Source organism: Symphalangus syndactylus, chromosome 15 (genome assembly GCF_028878055.3).
Source record: "Symphalangus syndactylus isolate Jambi chromosome 15, NHGRI_mSymSyn1-v2.1_pri, whole genome shotgun sequence".
NCBI classification, from domain to species: domain Eukaryota; kingdom Metazoa; phylum Chordata; class Mammalia; order Primates; family Hylobatidae; genus Symphalangus; species Symphalangus syndactylus.
Window position 1 is genome coordinate 10,087,526 of NC_072437.2, and position 20,038 is coordinate 10,107,563.

At 40.5% G+C, this 20,038-nt stretch overlaps 1 protein-coding gene and 1 pseudogene across 2 annotated transcripts in view; both read left to right on the forward strand.

The window, feature by feature from the left end:
• Positions 1-2,587, forward strand: part of COL4A1 (collagen type IV alpha 1 chain) — a 157,149-nt gene extending 154,562 nt beyond the window's left edge. The window contains exon 52 of one of the 2 annotated variants that reach the window (XM_055244660.2): positions 1,105-2,587. In XM_055244660.2, the coding sequence (XP_055100635.2) occupies positions 1,105-1,186 (82 nt within the window). In that variant the 3' untranslated portion in view covers positions 1,187-2,587. The remainder of the gene's footprint in view (positions 1-1,104) is intronic. The other variant, XM_055244661.2, reaches the window with a different exon arrangement.
• Positions 2,588-19,923: 17,336 nt separating this feature from the next.
• LOC129464294 (uncharacterized) lies at positions 19,924-20,038 on the forward strand (annotated as a pseudogene).

The following is a 20,038-nucleotide window of genomic DNA, read 5'->3' on the forward strand; positions in this document are numbered from 1 at the left end:
TTAGATAGTAAGAGGCAGAACAACATACACGCTCCTCTAATTCGTTACTCATCGAAAAAGTGCCGCGTGCCTAACTGGTGGTTTATTGGAGCCTGTCAAGGAACTGGAAACTTGACATCAATGCTGCAGATAGAGTTTCACCATTCACTACCAAAATGAGCACACTTTGTTCATGCCTCAGCCCCTGCAGTGTCCTCTTATAAGGTTGATAGGTAACAATGGGTTTGTTGTTTTTTTTTAACCAGCAGCCTGATACAATAAACTAAAATGTTTTCCCAAAGCAAACTAGCTAAGATCCCATTAATTTAAATAATAAACTTGAGGGTACTAGAATTTGCACCAAAAGTTAATAAAATAAGCAGCCTCAATTTTAGGATGAGGCAGTCTCATAAATGGCTATTTTCATTTAATTTTTATTTATTTATTTTTATTTTAATAGAATTTTCTCAGTACCAATTTTAGTTCAGATTTTACCTTTTCAACAATCAAAATAATGTAGAGTTTCTAAGCTTGAGAAACACTTGGGACATTAAATGTTTTTCCCTCTTTTTGGCCTCAAAGCAGACCATCTGCATAGAAATCCTTCAAAAGTTATAAAAGTATTTCGAGGTCTAGGGAATTACTCCAGATTTATTACTCATCACATCATTCCACAAATATTTAATGAACACTTACTATGTGTGTAAAGTGTTGCAGAGAAGAATAATATCTTCTTCTTACCCTGGAGGAGTTTATGATGTAGTGGAGGAGAAAGGAAAAAAAGTGAAATTGTAGTACGAGGAGGCAGGGTGGCACAGAGGGGAATGGCCAAGGCTTCGGGGCCAGACTGATGTGGCGGGACTTCAGCTGTGCCCTAAGGGACTGTGGGCACTGGGGCAGGTGCCAGGGCCTGGGTGTTCAGATGGTAACCTGCAGTGTTCTGTGTGCGTGGGACCATGTGTGCACTGCACCCAGCACATGCCTGCTCACTGGGTGGTACCAGGTTGGGGCCTGATGCCAGGGGCTGGGCCGATCCCTTAGAGATTTCTGAGCAGGGCAGGAGTGCCATGTTTCTGACGTGCTGTGAGGTGATGGCCAATGGTCTGTCTCTGTGTTGTGTTTTAGGAAGCCCACGCCGTCCACCTTGAAGGCAGGGGAGCTACGCACGCACGTCAGCCGCTGCCAAGTCTGTATGAGAAGAACATAATGAAGCCTGACTCAGCTAATGTCACAACATGGTGCTACTTCTTCCTCTTTTTGTTAACAGCAACGAACCCTAGAAATATATCCTGTGTACCTCACTGTCCAATATGAAAACCGTAAAGTGCCTTATAGGAATTTGCGTAACTAACACACCCTGCTTCATTGACCTCTACTTGCTGAAGGAGAAAAAGACAGCAATAAGCTTTCAATAGTGGCATACCAAATGGCACTTTTGATGAAATAAAATATCAATATTTTCTGCAATCCAATGCACTGATGTGTGAAGTGAGAACTCCATCAGAAAACCAAAGGGTGCTAGGAGGTGTGGGTGCCTTCCATACTGTTTGCCCATTTTCATTCTTGTATTATAATTAATTTTCTACCCCCAGAGATAAATGTTTGTTTATATCACTGTCTAGCTGTTTCAAAATTTAGGTCCCTTGGTTTGTACAAATAATAGCAATGTAAAAATGGTTTTTTGAACCTCCAAATGGAATTACAGACTCAGTAGCCATATCTTCCAACCCCCCAATATAAATTTCTGTCTTTCCGCTATGTGTGGTACTTTGCAGCTGCTTTTGCAGAAATCACAATTTTCCTGTGGAATTAAGATGGTCCAAAAAGAGTCGAAAATTAAATATATATATATATTAGTAATTTATATAGATGTCAGCAATTAGGCAGATCAAGGTTTAGTTTAACTTCCACTGTTAAAATAAAGCTTACATAGTTTTCTTCCTTTGAAAGACTGTGCTGTCCTTTAACATAGGTTTTTAAAGACTAGGATATTGAATGTGAAACATCCGTTTTCATTGTTCACTTCTAAACCAAAAATTATGTATTGCCAAAACCAAACCCAGGTTCATGAATATGGTGTCTATTATAGTGAAACATGTACTTTGAGCTTACTGTTTTTATTCTGTATTAAATATTTTCAGGGTTTTAAACACTAATCACAAACTGAATGACTTGACTTCAAAAGCAACAACCTTAAAGGCCGTCATTTCATTAGTATTCCTCATTCTGCATCCAGGCTTGAAAAACAGCTCTGTTGAATCACAGTATCAGTATTTTCACACGTAAGCACATTCGGGCCATTTCCGTGGTTTCTCATGAGCTGTGTTCACAGACCTCAGCAGGGCATCGCATGGACCGCAGGAGGGCAGATTCGGACCACTAGGCCTGAAATGACATTTCACTAAAAGTCTCCAAAAACATTTCTAAGACTACTAAGGCCTTTTATGTAATTTCTTTAAATGTGTATTTCTTAAGAATTCAAATTTGTAATAAAACTATTTGTATAAAAATTAAGCTTTTATTAATTTGTTGCTAGTATTGCCACAGACGCATTAAAAGAAACTTACTGCACAAGCTGCTAATAAATTTGTAAGCTTTGCATACCTTAGATCATTTTTATTTTGCACTTCTTCCAAATGAGAGTCACAGACTGGGGGTGATTTATTGGTGACTACAACAAGGAAAAAAAGATTGGTGTTTTCCATCTCTTCCTCTTTCGTCGCCTCCTCACTCCCTCCTTTACATCCTTCCATCTGTCCCCCCAGAGAGCTGTCATCTATCTCCATCCATCCATTCATTCACTGTACAAATGCCACTTCCCAGGCATTGGTTAAGTAGAAGATAAACAGCAATGAATAGCACACATATATAGCCATTAAGTGTGAATCCACTGGGGGTTAGAACTGAGATTTAGTTATATTAGGAGTGGAGTAGAGGGCTGGATTCCAAGTATTACTTGATGTAGGAAAAAAAAATAGATGGCTGATTTCTTTTCCCTAATGACTTAAGCTTCAGTTTGAACTGGATCAGAATATAGTCCACGGAGAAGAGTGTGTTACTGCATACTCAGAAAAACGGCTCTCAGTATGATGATGTTCTCAGTTAACTCACCCACCAGAGCCATCGTGAAGGCAAAGGACAGAATGTGAACATGCAGCACAGTGCTCCAGGCAGGCCATGCGGCAGGGACCCAGTTCGCCACCTTCTCGCCACTTTTGACAAAACCAGTGAAAAGTGTTCTTTTGCTCTCCTTAGTATATAGAAGGGTAGAGAAGAAAATTAAAATCATTAGGCTTAGTTTCTACTGAAGTTACTGAGAGGTATTAAGAGCCACTTCAGAGCATTTCGTACATGTATATATATTTTGTGTACAAAATTTTGTACACATATATACATATATATGTATAAAGTTCATTTGTCATGTTTATTATATACAATTTAGTATCCCTAGGAAAGTACAAAGAAGATAATATAACACTGTGGATCCCAACATTCAAATCCCATTCATCTTATACCTGTTATTCCGAAAGCAGTTTTTATGTTTTTTAAATTAACTTACAGTAAAACTGACTTATTTTGAGGTACATTTCTATGAATTGTGAACTTATATATAGGTTCACATACCCATAACCAAATCAGCACGCAGAACAGTTTCATCACCTAAAAACCTTCAAACCCGTACTATGTATAACACGCTCAGGCACCCTAACCTGGTCATCAACCATGGAACTCCCCCATCATAGATCGTCTATTCAAGAATGGAATAATAGACTTGAAACTGTCTTCTTTCACTCAGCATAATGTATTTGACATTCCTCCAAGTCGTTATGTGTATCAGTAGTTCGTTCCTTTTTATTGCTGAGCGGGATGGCATTTTATAGACATACCACCCTTCACTTCTCTATTCACCTGTTGAAGGATATTTGGGTTGTTTCTGGGTTTTGGTGATTATAAATAGGAATAAACATTCACATTCAGGTTTGCATGTGAATGTAAGTCTTCATTACTTTAGGATAAATGCCCAGTACTAAGACAGCTGTGTCATAGGGGAAGTGTGAGTTTAATGTTCTAAGGAGCTGCCAAACCATCCTCCAGGGTGGCTGCACCATGCTGCCTTCCACCAGCGACCAATGCGAGCTCCAGTGGCTCCACATCCCCTCCAGCATTTGATTTGCCAGCAATTTTTGTGTGTGTGTGTGGTCTTCTCACAAGTATATAGTGGCATTAACTATGGTTAATTTGCATTTCTCTAATGGTTAATGATGTTGAACAGTTTTTGGCTGTCTGTATATCTTGTATATCCTTTTTTTTAAGTGTCTGTTAAGCCTTTGCTCAGTCTTTTTAAATATTTTATTTTATTTTATTTTATTTTATTTTATTTTATTTTATTTTATTTTTAGATGGGGTCTTACTGTGTTGCCCAGGCTGGACTGCAGTGGCCTAATCTCGGCTTGCTGTAACCTCCACTTCCTGGGCTCAAGTGATCCTCCCACCTCAGCCTCCTGAGTAGCTGGGACTGCAGATGTGTGCCACGCACCCAGCTAATTTTTTTTGTATTTTTGTAGAGACTGGGTTTCACCATGTCGTCTAGGCTGGCCTCAAACTCCTAGACTGAGGTGATCTGCCCACCTTGGCCTCCCGAAGTGCTGGGATTTCAGGCGTGAGCCACCATATCCAGCCCCTTTGTTCAGGTTTTCAGTTGGGTTGCTCGTTTTCATACTGTTGCATTCTAAATGTTTTTCGCATATTCTGGTTACAAGCCCATTTTTGGATAAGTGATTTGCAAATTCATCCACTTAATGATGTCTTTCACAGAGCTAAACTTTTTTGCTTTTTTTTTTTTTTTTTATTTTTTTTTATTTTTTTTTATACTTTAGGGTTTTAGGGTACATGTGCACAATGTGCAGGTTTGTTACATATGTATCCATGTGCCATGTTGATTTCCTGCACCCATTAACTCGTCATTTAGCATTAGGTGTATCTCCTAATGCTGTCCCTCCCCCCTCCCCACACCCCACAACAGTCCCCGGAGTGTGATGTTCCCCTTCCTGTGTCCATGAGTTCTCATTGTTCAATTCCCACCTATGAGTGAGAACATGCAGTGTTTGGTTTTTTGTCCTTGCGATAGTTTACTAAGAATGATGTTTTCCAGTTTCATCCATGTCCCTACAAAGGACACGAACTCATCATTTTTTATGGCTGCATAGTATTCCATGGTGTATATGTGCCACATTTTCTTAATCCAGTCTATCGTTGTTGGACATTTGGGTTGGTTCCAACTCTTTGCTATTGTGAATAGTGCCGCAATAAACATACGTGTGCATGTGTCTTTATAGCAGCATGATTTATAGTCCTTTGGGTATATACCCAGTAATGGGATGGCTGGGTCAAATGGTATTTCTAACAAATGGAAGAACATTCCATGCTCATGGGTTGGAAGAATCAATATCGTGAAAATGGCCATACTGCCCAAGGTAATTTATAGATTCAATGCCATCCCCATCAAGCTACCAATGACTTTCTTCACAGAATTGGAAAAAACTACTTTAAAGTTCATATGGAACCAAAAAAGAGCCCGCATCGCCAAGTCAATCCTAAGCCAAAAGAACAAAGCTGGAGGCATCACGCTACCTGACTTTAAACTCTACTACAAGGCTACAGTAACCAAAACAGCATGGTACTGGTACCACAACAGAGACATAGATCAATGGAACAGAACAGAGCCCTCAGAAATGATGCCGCATAGCTACAACTATCTGATCTTTGACAAACCTGACAAAAACAAGCAATGGGGAAAGGATTCCCTATTTAATAAATGGTGCTGGGAAAACTGGCTAGCCATATGTAGAAAGCTGAAACTGGATCCCTTCCTTACACCTTATACAAAAATTAATTCAAGATGGATTAAAGACTTATATGTTAGACCTAAAACCATTAAAATCCTACAAGAAAACCTAGGCAATACCATTCAGGACATAGGCGTGGGCAAGGACTTCATGTCTAAAACACCAAAAGCAATGGCAACAAAAGCCAAAATCGACAAATGGGATCTCATTAAACTAAAGAGCTTCTGCACAGCAAAAGAAACTATCATCAGAGTGAACAGGCAACCTACACAATGGGAGAAAATTTTTGCAACCTACTCATCTGACAAAGGGCTAATATCCAGAATCTACAATGAACTCAAACAAATTTACAAGAAAAAACAAACAACCCCATCAAAAAGTGGGCAGAGGACATGAACAGACACTTCTTAAAAGAAGACATTTATGCAGCCAAAAAACACATGAAGAAATGCTCCTCATCACTGGCCATCAGAGAAATGCAAATCAAAACCACAGTGAGATACCATCTCACACCAGTTAGAATGGCCATCATTAAAAAATCAGGAAACAACAGGTGCTGGAGAGGATGTGGAGAAATAGGAACACTTTTACACTGTTGGTGGGACTGTAAACTAGTTCAACCATTGTGGAAGTCAGTGTGGCGATTCCTCAGGGATCTCGAACTAGAAATACCACTTTTTTGCTTTTTAAAATTTCAGCTTTTATTTTAGATACAGTGGTGTATATGCAGGATTGTTACGCAGGTGTATAGTACCAGGTGGCGAGCATGGCACCCAATAGGTAGCTTTTCAACCCAGGCCCCATCCTCCCTCCCCGCTCTAGTATTCTGCAGTGTTGATTGTTCCCATGTTTATGTCCATGTGTAAAGCTAAACTTTTTAATTTTGACGATATCCAACTTATCAATTTTTGTTTTCTTCCATTGGACATGCTTTTGCTATTATGGTTAAGAACCCACTGATAAACCCTCGCTCACAAATATTTTCTCTTGTGTTTTCTTCTCAAAGTTTTATGGTTTTACTTACTACATTTCAATTTGTAATCCATTTTTTAATTGATGAAATTCACATAACGTAAAATTCACCATGTTAAGGTGAACAATTCCGTGGCATATAGTGCATTCACAATGCTGTGTCACCACCTGTGTCTAGTTCTAAGCCACCTGCTTCTAGTACTAAACCAGCTTCATCTAGCACTAAACCACCTGAATCTAGCACTAAACCACCTACATCTAGTTGTAAACCAGCTGCATCTAGTACTAAATTACCTGCACCTAGCACTAAACCTCCTATATCTAGTTCTAAACCACCTGCATCTAGTCGTAAACCAGCTGCATCTATTTCTAAACCAGGTGCGTCTAGTTCTAAACCACCTGCATCTAGTTCTAAGCCAGCTGCATCTAGCTCTAAACCACCTGCATCTAGCTCTAAACCACCTGCATCTAGTGCTAAATCCCCTTCATCTAGTTCTAAACCACCTGCATCTAGTACTAAAACAGCTGCATCTAGTTCTAAACAACCTGCATCTAGTGCTAAACCACCTTCATCTAGTTCTAAACCACCTGCATCTAGTAGTAAACCAACTGCATCTAGTTCCAAACCAGCTGCATCTATTTCTAAACAACCTGCATCTAGTTCTAAATCAGTTGCATCTAGGTCTAAATTCGTTGCATCTAGTACTAAACCATCTGCATGTAGTTCTAAACCACCTGCATCTAGTTCTAAATCAGTTGCATCTAGCTCTAAACCACCTGCATCTAGCTCTAAACCACCTACATCTAGTTCTAAACCACCTGCATCTAGTTCTAATCAGTTGCATCTAGTACTAAACTATCTGCATGTAGTTCTAAATCAGCTACACCTAGTTCTAAACCACCTGCATCTAGTTCTAAACTACCTTCATCTAGTTCTAAACCAGTTGCATCTAGTATTAAACCACCTGCATCTAGTTCTAAACCACCCGCATTCAGTTCTAAATCAGTTGCATCTCATACTAAACCACCTCCATCTAGTACTAAACCACCTGCATCTAGTACTAAACCACTTGTGTCTAGTTCCAAAACTAGTTCCATCACACCAAAGCCCCATGCCCATTCAGAAGTCACACTCCATTCCCTCCCTACCCCTCTGTCCCTGGCAAACACCAGTCTGCTTTCTGACTCTATACATTTGCCTACTTTGGATATTTCATACAGTGTATGACTTTCGTGTGTGCTTTCTTTCACTTAGCATGATGTTCTCAAGGTTATCCACATTGTGGCATGCATCAGTACTTCAATTACTTTTATGGCTGTATAACTTCCATCATGTAAATATGCTACATTTTCTTTATCCACTCACCCATTCATGAACATGTGGACTATCTTGATCTTTGGCTACCGTGAATAGTGTTGCTGTGCATATGCATTTGTTTGAGCTCCTGTTTGCTTTTCTTTTCTTTTTCTTTTCTTTTCTTTTTTTTTTTTTTTTTGAGATGGAGTCTCGCTGTGTCGCCCAGGCTAGAGGGCAGTGGTGTGATCTCGGCTCACTGCAAGCTCTGCCTTCTGGGTTCAGGCCATTCTTCTGCCTCAGGCCTCCCTAGTAGCGGTGACTACAGGCACCTGCCACCACACCCAGCTAATTTTTTGTATTTTTAGTAGAGACGGGGTTTCACCATGTTAGCCAGGATGGTCTTGATCTCCTGATCTCGTGATCCACCCACCTCAATTCTTTAGGGTATCCACCTAGGAATGGAATTGCTGAGACTGTGTTTAACTTTTTGAGGAACTGCCAAACTCTTTTTCACAGAGGCTGAACTGTTTTACACTCCCACCAACAGTGATGCGGGCTCTAATTCCTCTACGTCCTTGTCCACACTTACGATTTTCCAATTTTTGATTATAACCATCTTAGTGGGTATGAAGGGGTCATGGTTTTGATTTGCATTTTCCTAATTTTTCATGATGCTGTGCATCTTTTCAATGTGCTTCTTGGCCATTTATATATTGAGTAGACATTTGAAATGTTTACTCAATTTCTTTTCCATTTTAAATTAGGTTGTTTGTCTTTTGGTTATTTATTTACTTTTGAGACAGGGTCTCACTCTTTCACCCAGGCTGGAGTGCAGTGGTACAATCATGGCTCACTGCAGCCTCAACCTCCCATGTTCCGGTGATCCACCCACATCAACCTCCTGAATAGCTAGGACTACAGGCATGCGCCACCACACTCAGCTAATTTCTCTAACTTTTTTTTTTTTTAGAGATGGGGTCTCACTATGTTGCCAGGAATGCTCTCAAACTCCTGGGCTCAAGCAATCCTCCTGCCTGGGCTCCCAAACTACTGGGATTACAATTGTGCACCACCATGCCTGACCCATCTTTTTGTTGTTTACTTGTAAGCATTCCTCATATATTCTGAATAGTAGACCCTTATCAGATATATGATTTGCAAATATATTTTCCTATTATGATGATTGTATTTTTACTTTTTTAATAATGTATGTTAGTGCACAAAGGTTTTTAATGCTGATGAAGTACAATTTATCTATTTTTCATCTGTTGCTCATGCCTTTAGTGTCATATCTAAGAATCCATTGCCAGATCCAAGGTCATGAATATTTACTCCTATGTTTTCCTCTGTCTATTTCTTCCTTTTCTTATCTCACCCCTCCTACACACACACCTCTTTTTCTTTTCCTTGCCTCTTTGTACTCTCCAGAATTTTTAGTACAATGTTAAATAGGAGTGGTGAATATGGGCATTCTTCCCTTGTTCTTGATCTGAAGAAAAAAGCATTTAGTCTTTCATCATTAAATATGATGTTAACTACAGGGTTTAAAAAAAGAACCAGATACCTTTATCCCTGTAAGTATCATGAGTGGATATCAAATGTTGTTGAATGCTTTTTCTGCATCAATTGCAATCCCATATGCAATCCCATATGATGTGATTATATGGCCTTTCTTCTTCAGCTTGTTGAAACAGTGGATAATAGTGATTGATAATCAAAGATCAGACCAGTTTTATATTTCTGGGATGAAGCCCACTTGGTCATGATATGTTATTCTTTTTATATATTGAGCATTTGGTTTGCTAGTACTTACTAGAGTTTATTGTGTCTCTGTTAGTGAGGAAAATTGCTTTTAACTTTATTTTCTTATGTTACCTTTGGCTTTTCTATCAAATAATGCCATTTGCAAAAAAAAAAAAAAATGAGCTAGGAAATGTTCCCATCTCTTCTGTTTTTTTGGAAGACATTATGTAGAGCTGTTTTTTTTTTTTTTTTAGATATTTAATAGAATTTGTCAATAAAACCGTTTGGTCCTGCAAATTTCAAAACAAATTATAGGTTTTCAACTATAAATTTAAGTTACAAATAGTTATAGGACTATTCAGGATATCTATTTCATCTTGGATGAGTTAGATAACTTTTTCTTTCAAGGATTAGTTCATAGCAAGTTGTCGAATTTGTGGGTATAGAGTTATTCCTAGTATTCTATTATCTCCATGTCTGTGAAGCCTGTAGCGGCATTTATTATTTCTTTCCTGATATTGAAGATTTTCATCTTCCATCTTTTTCTTTGTCAAATTCATTAGAAGTTTGTCAATATTATTGATCTTTTCAGAGAACCAGCTTTTGGATTTATTGATTTTTTTCTATTTTTTCTGCCTTCAATTTCATCAATTTTTTTCTCTTATCTTTATTATTTCCTTTCATGTTCTTATTTTGTGTTTATTTTGCTCTTCTTTTTCTAGTTTCTTAAGGTGTAAGCGTACATGATTAATTTGAGACTTTTTTCTTTTTAAACATAAGCATTTGATGCTACATATCTCCCTCTAAGCACTGATTTACCTGCATCCTATGAATTGTGTTATGTTGTAGTTTCATTTACATTCAATTCAAAATAAGTTTTAATTTCTTTGATACTTCCTATGATCCACGGCTTATTTGGAAGTATGTTGCTTAGTTTCCAAATGTTTGTAGATTTTTCTGTTATATTTCTGTTTTTGATATCTGGTTTAATTTCATTATGATCACAGCACATACTACATATTCTTTCAATAGTTGTACATTTGTTAAAGTTTCTTTTATTCTTTCTTGGTGAGTGTTCCATGTACAATTGAAAAGAAAATGTATTCTATTAGTGTTGGCTAGATTGTTTTATAAATGTAATTTATGATCCACTTGGTTGATGGTATTGTTCAGTTCTTTTATATCCCTATGATTTTCTGTCTATAGTTCTGTCATTTACTGAGAGATGAATGTTGAAGTTTCCAATGTTTTTTTATGGATTTCTAAATTTCTTCTTTCAGTTGGAACAGTTTGCTTTTTCTCTTTTTGAGTTCCATTATTAGGGGTGCATACAGTCAGTATTGTTCTGACTTCTTGGTGAGTCAACTCTTTTACCATTATACTACCTGCCTTTTTATGTCTGGGAATTAGTTTTTGCTCCAAAATCTACTTTGTCTGATATTAATATAGCCACTCCATCTTTCTTTTGATTGCTATTTGCTTGATAAGTCTTCTCTATTTTGTTATTTGTATCCTATCCATATTCTTATATTTGAAGTGAGGTTCTTGCTGACAACATATAGTCGGGTCATATTTTTCAAATCTGTTCTGGCAATCTTTGTATTTTAATTAGTGTGTTTAGACTGGGCTTGTGTTTAAAGCAATTATTGGTATGTTTGGATTTAAGTCTAGCTTTTTATTGTTGGTTTTCTATATGCTACTGTTCATTTTCTCTTTTTCTGCCTTTTTTTGTTATTTACACATTTTCTAGTTTGCTATTTTAGCTTGTGTTGTTTTTTTGTTATTTGTATCCTATCCATATTCTTATATTTGAAGTGAGGTTCTTGATGACAACATATAGTCGGGTCATATTTTTCAAATCTGTTCTGGCAATCTTTGTATTTTAATTAGTGTGTTTAGACTGGGCTTGTGTTTAAAGCAATTATTGGTATGTTTGGATTTAAGTCTAGCTTTTTATTGTTGGTTTTCTATATGCTACTGTTCATTTTCTCTTTTTCTGCCTTTTTTTGTTATTTACACATTTTCTAGTTTGCTATTTTAGCTTGTGTTGTTTCCTACATTGATATATTTTTAAAACCCAAAAGAAGAAAAGTCTTTCATATTTACCCAGCTATTTCACATTTATATTTTACTTTCTTTATTCTTGATGTTTCAAAGTATCTTTTAATATCATTTTTCTTATGTTCAAAGAACTTCCCTTAACAATTGTTTTAGAGAAATATATATTCTTTTAGTTTTTCTTCACTTGAAAAATGTCTTTATTTCACCTGTACTGGGTATTTTTTTCCACTGGACATAGAATTCTAATAGTTCTTCGCCTTCAACAATTTAAATCTATTGTTTACTTTCTTTCCTTCTGGCCTCTATTTAGTTTCTGATAATAAACCCTGAATCATTCAAATCGGTGTTCCCCTCTAAGTAATGTGCTGTCTCTGGCTACTTTTAGGATTTCTCATTCTCTCTAATTTTCAGACATTTAATTATGACATGTCTGTGTGTGGATTGGGTTCTTTAGCTTTGTGAGTCTGTAGATGTATGTCTTTCTCTTATGGAAAATGTTGGTGTTTGGGGGTTTTTGCAGGCCAATGATTGGGTCAGGTTCCAGGCTGCAAGCTTCAATTCACCTTCTATACGTAGATCTGTTTTTGCGGTACTCTTCGGATCTGTCCTGCATGCGTGCCCACCAATGGCCTGTCTGAGTGCGGGCAGTGTGGGCAGTTTTCAGTTTGGTAGCTGTTTAGAGTCAGATCTATGCACACACACATCAAAGATGAGCCCAGGAGTCCCTGAACAATTTTACTGGATCTCCTTCCTTCATTCCACCCTCCCACTGAACTCCCCATTACTTTTCAGATCCTAACATTCCTCTTGTTGACCCCTTGTTTCTAAAACTGTGTCTTCAGTTATTCTGCATATAATTTCTGTGGCTGCAGCCATATCTGGGCTAAACAGCAGGAGAACTGGAGAAAAAATATGGTAAAATTCTCTTGCTTTGGTGGTACATCTGAATCTGGTTTTCTTCCCCAGTCTGTCTGCTACTGTTCACTGACAGAGTCCTCTAATAGCTGCTCCATGCACTCAGCAGGAGGGACAGGCTGGAGTGGCCTGCTAAACTTTTCCTGGGACTGGCACCAGCCACAATAGCAACTTAGAAGCATAGAGAGTACTTGTTTTGATGATTTTAAATATGATGGTGATAAAAAGAAGAGAATCAAACGGTTCAACTTTGGTCATTTAAAAAATCTTTTCACTCTCTTTTCCTTTTTTTTTTTTTCCACTCTCTTTTCTAAAGCTCGGACACACCATAATCTACCAATTTAGTTAACCATCATTAATGGGCTTTTCGATTTCAATGGCTGTATGCTGGCTCTTTCCATGCACTTTTTCACTCTAGCTTACTGGACTTTAAATTACATGCATTAGCTTGTACTCATTTGGGGTACCATCACTTATACACCAGAATTCTTAAAGCCTAAGACTCAGTGCACCCATCCTGTATCTGAACCCAAGAGTCATTTTGTTGTCCTCATGAAACTAGACAAATCTGAGTTCAGATGCTGACTCTGCCACTTACATACTTGTGACCTTGGGTAAGATATAAAACCTCTCAGAGATCTGCACAAATTAGGTCATTTTTACTTGTAATTCTTCCAAATCAGAATCATAGACTGAGAAGGATTTACAAAAAAGGGAAAACCAGTTTGGCTGTGTCACTCATCATCCTTTTACTGATTCTCTGTTCCCTTCCATCTGTTCCTTCCATCCACTCATCCATCCATCATCCATCCATCCATCCATCCATCCATCCATCCATCCATCCATCCATCATCCAGCATCCATCCATCCATCCATCCATCCATCCATCCATCATCCAGCATCCATCCATCCATCCATCCATCATCCATCCATCTATCATTCATCCATCATCCCTCCATCCATCATCCAACCATCCATCATCCATCCACCCATCATCCATCCATCATCCATCCATCATCCATCCATCCATCATCCATCCATCATCCATCCATCCATTCATCATCTATCCATCATCCATCCATCATCCATCCATCCATCATCCATCCATCCGTCCATTCATCTGTTCATCCATCTATTCATCCATCCATCCATCCATCCACCAATCTATCTCTTCATCATTCATATTCTGCATGCTTATTATTTCCCAACTACTGGGTTAGGTACAGGATAAACGGAAATCAATAATGTTGAGTCCTTAAGAAGTGTTGTGCAAAAAACATGAATAAATAATTGTGGAAGAAACCTGTAATTTGTCAGGTTAAGGAACTAAAAAAGTAGTTATGCAATAGATAGGGTGAGGTTGAGGGTTGGATTACAAATGGAATAAAGGTTGCTCACATCTGAATGTTGCCTTGAGGATTAAATGAGAAATATGCAAGACGAAGTGCACACGGTGTCTCTTCCTTCATCCAGGCCCCGAGTGAGGTCCAGGGATGCAATGTCACAGCATAGCCCCTGCCTCAGGAGACTTTATACCAGTGTGGATTGTTTTCCTCTCTCTTTCTGCATTTTCCTTTACACGTGTGTCTAAATCATTCTGAGGATAATTTTGTGGTCAACTTCATTTCTACCTGAATGACAAATTCCCTATATTTAAATCCCATGATGCAAAAATAGCATTTGGTTTTACTGGACCTAAGATGATCTCTCTGCAATATTAAAAGGTGTCCCCTAGAGTAATTTTTAACTATCTGAGGTTTTGTTAAGATCATTCTTTTCATAATTCATATCTTCTTCAACCTTTGTTATTCCAGATTTAAGAGATGTTTTCAAGTCGTGTTCTAAGAAACTTCTGATCCTTATCCTTCTGATCATTTGAGTTATACCTGTCTGACTCTACTATGTCTCCCTGCTGGTTTGATAAAAGGCAATTTCACATACTGTGGAGGTCATCAGTCAATCTAATGTTTATTAATCATCCCCTCATTTCACATGGCCTTCTCTGGACCCCTTGGGAGGAGACAAGGTAATAAATCCTATCCTCCATCCCAGGTTCATGATCATTTGGATAGACAAGGTATACAGAGAGAAAATATTTAATAATTAGAGCCCTGAAGGAGAGACTTTGCTGTGAACTTCAACATCTCAAGCCTCCTTCTTCTCCCACTTCCAAACCACACTGAATCACGCGGGAGAAGTGAAAATATCTTTTAAAGACATCAAGAGAAAAATATTTCACAAGCCTGTTCGATAACTTTCTGAAAACAGTCATTGTTCAGGGTGCTGCTTAAATGATCTTTCTGCTTCTGCCCATGGCAAGGCCCCTCCAGCTCTGAAAGCATGCAGAGGACGGCCCATTTTCCCTTAACGCCTGAACATCAATCACCCAGTCACCCAACACTCAGCCAGCTCTGCGCAGAATGTTTCTAAATGATTTTGACTGCAAGATTTTTCGCCATTGGGTCCACGTGGGAACCTCTCCCTCTGGCTCTCCTTACACCTCCACATGGGTGGACACATGGCCCCGGCCTCTGGAGGGATGGAGAGGGAGGGTACTTCTGGAGAGAGGAGATTTGATGGGGCTGGGGTCTCTCCAGTCCTGCACGTGGCACCCTGTGAACTCACAGCCTTTCGTACCACCTCCTTCCCTGGTCCTTAGCCCTTTCCTCAGTGCAGTTCAGGGCAATGGTCACCTGAACGTTTGTTTTGACAGTCACAAATTCCCAGAAACAGGGAAACGGAACTCGCTAGCGACGTTGTGTGGATGAGTTTGCTTTAGGCCGGAACAGGCCTTGCCTTTGGGTAACGGGCTTCCGGGTGCGCCCTGGCCCGCTGTGTGCGCGCGGGAGGAGGTCACCTGGGGCCCCCGGGCGCGCGCGCCGCCTGCCCGCCTGCCCCGCGCGCACCTGCAGGAGGCTCTGGCGCGCTCCCTCCCTCCCTCGCTGCGCTGCGAAGGGCGCGGGAGAGGGGGATTCTAGCAGCGCTGAATCACTTTCCCACAGCCTCTGCGTGGGGAGCGCTTCCTCTGATGCACGCCCTATTTGTACTTCCTGAGTGCGCGTGGACTGCGGGCCCTGCTCGCCGCAGACTTGCCCGAAATAGCAGCGCGCGGGCTCGGCTCCCCGCGCCGCCCGCAGCATCTGCCTCCTCCTCCCGCCTCGTGGGCAACCGGGCGCGGCCGAGTCACGGTGACACTGAGTCACTCGCCAGCGTCAGGAAATGCCTTTTTTAGACTTCCAGTTTGAAATGGAGCAGCAGGTGACTTTTTAAATTCGGTTTTGTGTTTTATCTTCAATTTCCCTGGGGGCAGTTCTTGCTGGTTTCACATTTCCCCACGACTTGCTGCTTGGGGCAGGTTCCGCACCAAATGTACCTAGGCGGAGCTCCGCCTTAAGGGATATTCATTTTTCTGATGCAAATGAGAAAATTCTGCAGACTGGTTTTGAAGCAGTCTTCGCTAGACACTCCATGCAACAGTGTGTATTTGTACGTGGGTGGACAGCTTGCTGTCTGTGACGCGTTCCCAGGACAGACTGCAGGTGGCACCCGGGTCCCCTGATTGTGAAGTTCCACCTCTGCAGAATGGCTTAGGTGCAATTTATAGCAGCATTGCCCTTCTTAATTCAATGTTTACCAAGGTTAACCTGAATCAGGTTACTAGGTGCTACTTAGGATCTATGGCCAGGTCAATGCATTTTTTTTTTTTTTTTTTTTAAACGGGTAACTAACTGTGTTGGAAAGAAAGTGGATGGAGAATTATTGCAAATATGCTAAATGAAGCCTTTCACCAGAGTTTGCAAATATGAATTATAACAGTAAAAATACAATGAGAACACACATTTTTAAGGAATTACAAATGAGCATCCGTGGCACTGTATGCGTCCTTACTGTCGCTGGGCGGTTTCTTCTTAAAGAAAGAAGCTCTCCTTGGTACTTAAAGAAATTCAACCTCTAGCGCCCTTTGCCTTCCACCCTGTCACTGTTAACAGCTACTGCCACACATGTATCTAGTAAAGGAAGGATTGGCAGCCTCACCTTGCTGCATGGAGGATGAGTGTTCCCGGAACACGTTAAGGAACTGAAGTTGCGAATGTGGTAAGGGGAATTGCCCTCAGAAGCAATATGGCAGGGGATTCCTGTGAGGGTGGTTTTCTCAGCTTTGCTGGGGTAACAGGACACAGTGGCTGAGACTTTCCCCATTGTCCAAATTCCTAATTAGAGCCCCAGCTAAAGCAAAAGAGGCCACAGCACCACATATTCTGAAGAGCTGCCAGCAGTTGGAGGCAGGGTTCCCGTCCTGCTGAAAGAGCCCAGCTCTGTCAGCCACCCCAGCCCTCTCCAGCCCGCACCCCTCTGGAAGAAGAGAGGAGAGGAAAGTGGAGGAGGAGGCAGGAGACTCCAGTCTGCAGGGGTCCTGTGCTTTCCCCTCTGGGAGGGGACGTCTTCCTTGCCAAGTTCCCTGTCCCCATACCCCAGGGCCACAGGAACATCTCAAACTTTGCGGGTGTCTCTAGCCCTGGCTGGATTCTGCTCGCACCCCCCAAACCCATCTGAGGGGGCAGTGCAGAGCTGGCGGAGTAAGGCACACCCACAGCTTTGTGGGGGCCAGGGGCTGTGAGCTTGGTCTGGGGCCTGTGGGAGAGAGCTTGGCTTGAGCTCTTCTGGCCCTCCCCACAAAGAGTCTTCTCTGGGGAAAGCTATGAGGCATGCTTTGGGGTGTGAAAGGAAAATTAATCTTGAGGCCCCGAAGTCACTAAGCTGAAGGGAAAAGTCAGGCTGGGAACTGCTTAGGGCAAACCTGCCTCCCATTTTGGAAAGGCTCATCAGAAACTCAAAAGAGTGTGACCATTTGTCTCTCACCCACCTGCGACCCGGAAGCCCCCTCCCTGCATCGAGTTGTCCTCCCTTTCTGGGTGGAACCAATGTTCATCTTACATGTATTGATTGATGTCTTATGTCTCCCCAGTCACCTTGGGCACACACCATCAGGACCTCCTAAGGCTGTGTCACAGGCGTGCATCCTTAACTTTGGCAAAATAAAATTCCTAAATTGACTGATACCTTTCTCAGATATTCAGTGTTCACAGGGGGGCAGGGTCTGAAGCGGGAATGGAGAGAGAAGTTTGAGGGCTCTCCAGGGTGGAGGGCCCGGGGAAAACTCATCTGCAGACCTCCCGCCCACCCCAACAAACAAGGAGAACGCCTGGGGACCTCCCCCAACCCCAACAAATAAGGAGAATGCCTGGGGATCACAGAAGGCTCAGGGCAGTGTGGGGAGGGCCTTTACTTCCACAGTTCAGCTGTGAAAGGCTGGTTCCTTCTCCCTTGCCCTGCCTGGTCCCCAGTGGGGAGGAGCAGGAACCGGAGGAGGAGGAAGGAGAAAGATGCAAAGAAAGGCTATGCCTGCTCCCTGTCCCACCAACCCAGAGTTCTTGTTTGTTTGTTTGTTCTGTAAGTTGTGGCAATTCAACAAAGCCTATGGAAATCTTTTTAGAAAAAAATGTTTATTTTAAAAAGGCATGTGCTAAAATACGTACTATTATAAAGAAAACTACTATATTAAAACGCACTTATCAAAATATTTTAAAAATTATCAACATAGTAATATACGTATTTCTTTATTGATACATTAAATAATACTGTCTAGAAGGGGACACATTTTAGAATACTGCTGAGCATAAATAATATTTCATAATACCTGAAATTATTGTAATGTGATACCTATTTTTTCTATTGGTGACAAAGCTTCAGATACTGTTAATGCTATAGTGGTTTGTGGCCTTTAGTCATAATTGAAAGACATGCTACATTTCAGAAGATTGGTGAGAGTAAACATATACTTTATGCCCCATCTAAGTTCATGGATGCTGGACTCCATGGAGCTGAATCTGAGGGTCATTGCAACAAGAATGGGCACCTAGCCCAAGAACGGGCAGGGCCTGAGGGTAGCACAAGAGGATAGCTTTTATCTAGACAGGACTGGACTGTCCCGAGTCCCTAAAAGGAATCCAAAAGCTCAGGGATCTGTCCAAGTTAGTGTTAAGGGATAGGAATGACCACTTTGCACAGTGCAGTTTGCACTGAGTGCAGGAAAGTGAACACTTTCGTCCCCCTCAGATGTCTGTTTCAGTGCATTTAACAGAAACGCATGGGCTTTGAAACTGGACTGCCTGTGTTTGAATTTTAAATGAATTTGGACAATTATTCACTTACTCTGAACTCAGTGTCGTCACTTGTAGAACTTTGTAGATTGTGGATAAATTAGATGACCTGTGTAATGCGCTTAGAACGGAATGTGGCAAGGGTTTGAATGTGCGCCCCTGGGCAGTGTGATGCCCCCACAGGGTCCTTCCTCCACGTCCTTTCTCAACTCCACGAGGGTTTGTGGGTTAAAGAAGAAACAAAATGAGCCCTACGATTTCCCAGCAGATGTGATTGTTCATTTCTCATCATGTTGCCATTGCTAGCAAACTGGTTATAAATAGAAAGAAACTCATGTCCTCGTTGCTATGTGATCCCCATGGCTCATATGACACAATGTCCCAGGGAAGCCAACCTTCGTCACTACAAAATAGCTTCCTAAATAGGCCAGCAGGCATTATTAGCATCCTAATAGGTTCTGTTGATGAAGTCATCCTTATCAGGTAGTATTCCAGGGGCTTTTGGTGGCATAATTCAAACAGTCAACCCAGCCACGGTCCATTTTAATTATCGCTACCCTGAGCCCTGACTTAGAAATGTTGACTCCTCTGAATGTCCAGCTTTGTAACTTAATATTTGTAAGACAAGGACAATAACACCTTCATGGCCTTTTAATTTTCCCAATTGTTTTGTATGAATTACATTAAGGAAAGTCTGTCTGAAGATACTAAGATTTCCAACTTGCTGCTCTGTGTCTAAGGTATTTATGCAGGAACAAGGTAAATGCAAAAACCAAACACAGGCCACTTATTAATACTTTGTGCTTTGTTTTACTTCAGTTATTTATGATCGATTTCCTTGTTCCACTTTTGTATTCTATTTCCCTCCGTCCTTTCCAAATGGGATAGTTCTGCTTAATTGAACACAATTATATGAAAAACGCTTATTACTTTTAAAAAATTAAAAATCATCGCTTCTTAGCCTTTTGGGCTAAGATTGAGTGTAATATCTGTTCTTATCAGTTTAAAAAATTAACAAAAAAGTATAAGAATTATACTTTTATAATCAAAGCATAAGAACATTT